The following is a 3,577-nucleotide window of genomic DNA, read 5'->3' as shown; positions in this document are numbered from 1 at the left end:
ACACACACAAATGAAGTGGAATCATCTATACTGGACACCCAGCTTGACACATAGCATTCCATAGTCAGTGGAGGCCATGGCCTGCTTTTTCCTTGCATACGTTTCCCCCTTTGGATAGTGCCTTTGCAAGTGTTAATTATTGGCTCTCTGGCATTGTGGATTCTTTTTATCTTTTACCAGTTGGACATGGTTAGACTGCACTCTTAGAATTTCTGTAACCTTGAGATTTGCTGAACACTGGAATTGAGGTACTTAGCACCAAGAAGGCTACTCTGACTCTAAGGACTTCCCCAAGGCTCTCACATGGATTTTACATGTCACAAGATGCAGAACAACCACAAGATTACATCACTCAGCTGAGGTCAGCACCTCTGAAATGGGAGCACAGAGCATATTACCAGCCTTAACTCCTTCCATCTACCCTGATAATGTCCCATTGCTCATAATGCGAAGTGAGTCACTATAGTGATAACAGGCTGAACTAGAAGGTAATGATAAAAGATGTTGCATAACCTGTATACATTTTTATGGCTGTTTATCCCACTAAAATGGGTTTAAGATAATTCTCTGCATCCAACTTTGTGGAAGCATCGTATAGTTGATAAACATTCAGTAAGCCAGACTGGACTCTGACACCTTTAAGAGAACTTAGGGGCGTTACATGTGCCTCTGCAAAAGAAGAGTTCTGGTGTAGGACCATGCAGAATCTATGCTTTAGGACAAAGCTCGGGAACTATATACACACAGAAGTGTATATAATCAATATTATAGAGAATATAAGAATAATATAAGAATCAATATCCATAAACATCAATCTAGGAATTAAAAAACTACCCCTAGTACATTGATTTCAGGAACCCAAGGCTTTACAGCAACAGCAAAAATCATCACACTAGGGAAGCAACAAACAACTCAGGACCTTTATTCTTGCTCTACTTCCCTGAATTGTTACTTACAGGTTCCCGGCCATCCATGGCTTCCATCCAGAGCCTCCGGTCCTCTTCCGACAATGCCTGCATAGTGATAACTCCTGGCCTGCAGAGAAAGGAGGGACACAGATATGAACCCAGAGCCACATGTAGAGAGACTGGCAAAGCTGAACTTTAAAGAAACGCCCACTCAATACAGTGAGTGGTTTCTAGGGTTAACAAGACAAAGAGAGGCACAACACTCTTTTCTAAGCCACATTCCAGTCTCAGAAAGCAAAGCCATCTCCCCAAATCCTGCTCAATAAGCCCATCTCTGAGAGGGAGGAAGAAACACAGAAGATACGAACCTATCTCACAGGTAAGGAACACAGATGAGTAAAGTGATTCCTTCAGAACTTGTTTGCTCCTTGAAATCTTATTCATTCCTATTCCCCAAAATACTTAACAGAGTGTTTTACTGACTCAGGAATGCAATAAATATTTATTGAAGTGAACAATATGGACTCAAGATAAAAAGAGGAGAAAGCATCCATGGTGGAGGCATCCTGATCTCCTAATATCTAGTCCAATGCTTCTAAACTGCTTTTGACATGGACAAGCTTTATGGAGGTAATCACCTTCATAGTTATGATTATATTAAATGCACACAGTATGTTTTAAATGAATATTTACTCGTGTCAAGTGCTAAGTGCTTTATATACATTAGCTCTATTCACTCACTGAAATCTGCTTGCTCTTTAAAGCTGAGCACTAACCCTCCAGAAAGCACGCACATAATATCAAATGGTGTTTGTTGAATTCCCATTACAAATGGCCTCCACGAGAAGAAGAAACTTTGCCATAAAAATGGCCTTGGGAGAAGGGGCTAAAAGTCCTCTTGGTTCATTAAAGAAGTTCTTCACTTAGGGTCCACAGATGGATCCCAGAGTGTCCCTAAGCCACCTCTCCCCACCCCCAAACATACGTATGTTTTTCTGTAGAAACAATTCAAACTGTCCATCAGATTCTCAAAGAAGACTGCAACCCTCAAAAAGTTAAGAATTGCTGATTTAAACCCTTATCATTAAAATCTGAGAAAGCCTAAAAGGGAGGAAGAGGTCTACTGAGAGAGAACTAAAGTCCTATTACTGTCTAAGTCCACAAGTATTGCTAATGATCATAGATCAATTATAGTCTACTACAGTAATTTAACACTGTAGCATTAAAAACACATGGGCTTGGCAATACCCTCAGCAGCACAAACTTGGGCCCTACAACACCGAAACATGTTAATTCTGATCCACCTACAATCTCTGCTCCTGGCTTATTTTCATAGTTCCAATGAATATGCAAGAACTATTTATGTTTAACATATCTTAAAGATCACAAGGAACTCGAACAACTTAACAGTAAAAAAACAAATAATCCCATTAAAAAATGGCAAAAGGGCTGAATAGATGTTTCTCAAAAGAAGACATAAAAATGGCCAACAAGTATATGAAAAAACATTAACATCACTAATCATCAGGGGAATGCAAATCAAAACCACCCTAAGGTATCATTTCACCCCAGTTAGACTGGCTATTATTAAGAAGAGAGAGAATAACATATGCTGCTGAGAATGCAGAGAAAGGGTAACACTTCTACACTGTTGGAGGGACTGTAAATTAGCACAGCCATTATGGAAAACAGTATGGAGGTTCCTCAAACAACCACAGATAGAACTGCCACAGGATCCAGCAATCCCATTACTGGGTACATACCCAAAGGAATGGAAATCATCATGTTGAACAGATACCTGCACTTACATGTTCACCGCAGCTGTATTTACAATAGCTAAGATTTGGAACCAACCTAAATGTCCATTGACAGTTGACTAGATAAGGAAAATGTGATATACGTGCAAAATGTAATACTACTCAGTCATAAAAAAGAATAAAATTCTGTCATTCACAGCAGCATGCATGAGCTTGGAGAAAATTTTGTTAAGTGAAACAAGCTAGGCACAAAAAGAAATACTGCATGCCCTCACTCATAAGCAGGAGCTAGAAAATAAATGGAAGGAAGGAAGAGAGGGAGGAAGGAAGGGAGGAAGGGAGGGAGGGAGGGAGGAAACAACAATCACAATTAATATGTGGAACTTTCAGAAAGAGAGAATAGAACTGTGGTTACTAGAGGTAGGAAAGGAGAAGGTGGTGGGGGGTTAGTGAGAGCTTGGTTAATGGACAAAAGGAATGATTATGTTTTGTAATGATGAACATGCTAATTATACTGATTTGATCATCACACATTAGACACAAGTATTGATATTCAATTCTGTACCCCACAAATATAGTCAATTATGCTTTACATATTATTGTATAATCAATTATGCTTTAATTTAAAATGAAAAGAAAAATTAAAAATAAAATAAAAATTTTAAAAAAATCACACTTGCTTCTTTTCATTGATCATCCCCTAAGAAAAAGTCTTCAAAAGATGTGAGAATGTAGGTACAATGGGGTTGGGGATACGAAGGGCATCAGGATGGGCATGTGAAGGTGTGAACACACGTGTGTGTGTGTGTGTGTGTGTGTGAGAGAGAGAGAGAGAGACAGACAGACACAGGGAGAGACACAAAGGACAGAGGTGGGAGGGTGGGTAAGCAGCTAGATGAGTGAGTGTTGAGG

The 3,577-nt window shown here is 39.4% G+C and overlaps 1 protein-coding gene across 1 annotated transcript in view; it reads right to left on the bottom strand.

Moving 5' to 3' along the window:
* LOC103590685 (rho GTPase-activating protein 26) overlaps window positions 1–3,577 on the bottom strand; it is a 278,026-nt gene that overhangs the window by 113,502 nt on the left and 160,947 nt on the right. The window contains exon 11 of the mRNA XM_008572978.1: window positions 957–1,035. Coding sequence (XP_008571200.1) covers window positions 957–1,035 — 79 coding nt within the window. The remainder of the gene's footprint in view (window positions 1–956; window positions 1,036–3,577) is intronic.

The sequence above is a fragment of the Galeopterus variegatus genome, unplaced genomic scaffold (assembly GCF_000696425.1).
Source record: "Galeopterus variegatus unplaced genomic scaffold, G_variegatus-3.0.2 Scaffold858, whole genome shotgun sequence".
Classification (NCBI taxonomy): Eukaryota; Metazoa; Chordata; class Mammalia; order Dermoptera; family Cynocephalidae; genus Galeopterus; species Galeopterus variegatus.
The sequence above is the reverse complement of the archived record's forward strand: the minus strand, read 5'-3'. Positions and strand labels throughout refer to the sequence as shown.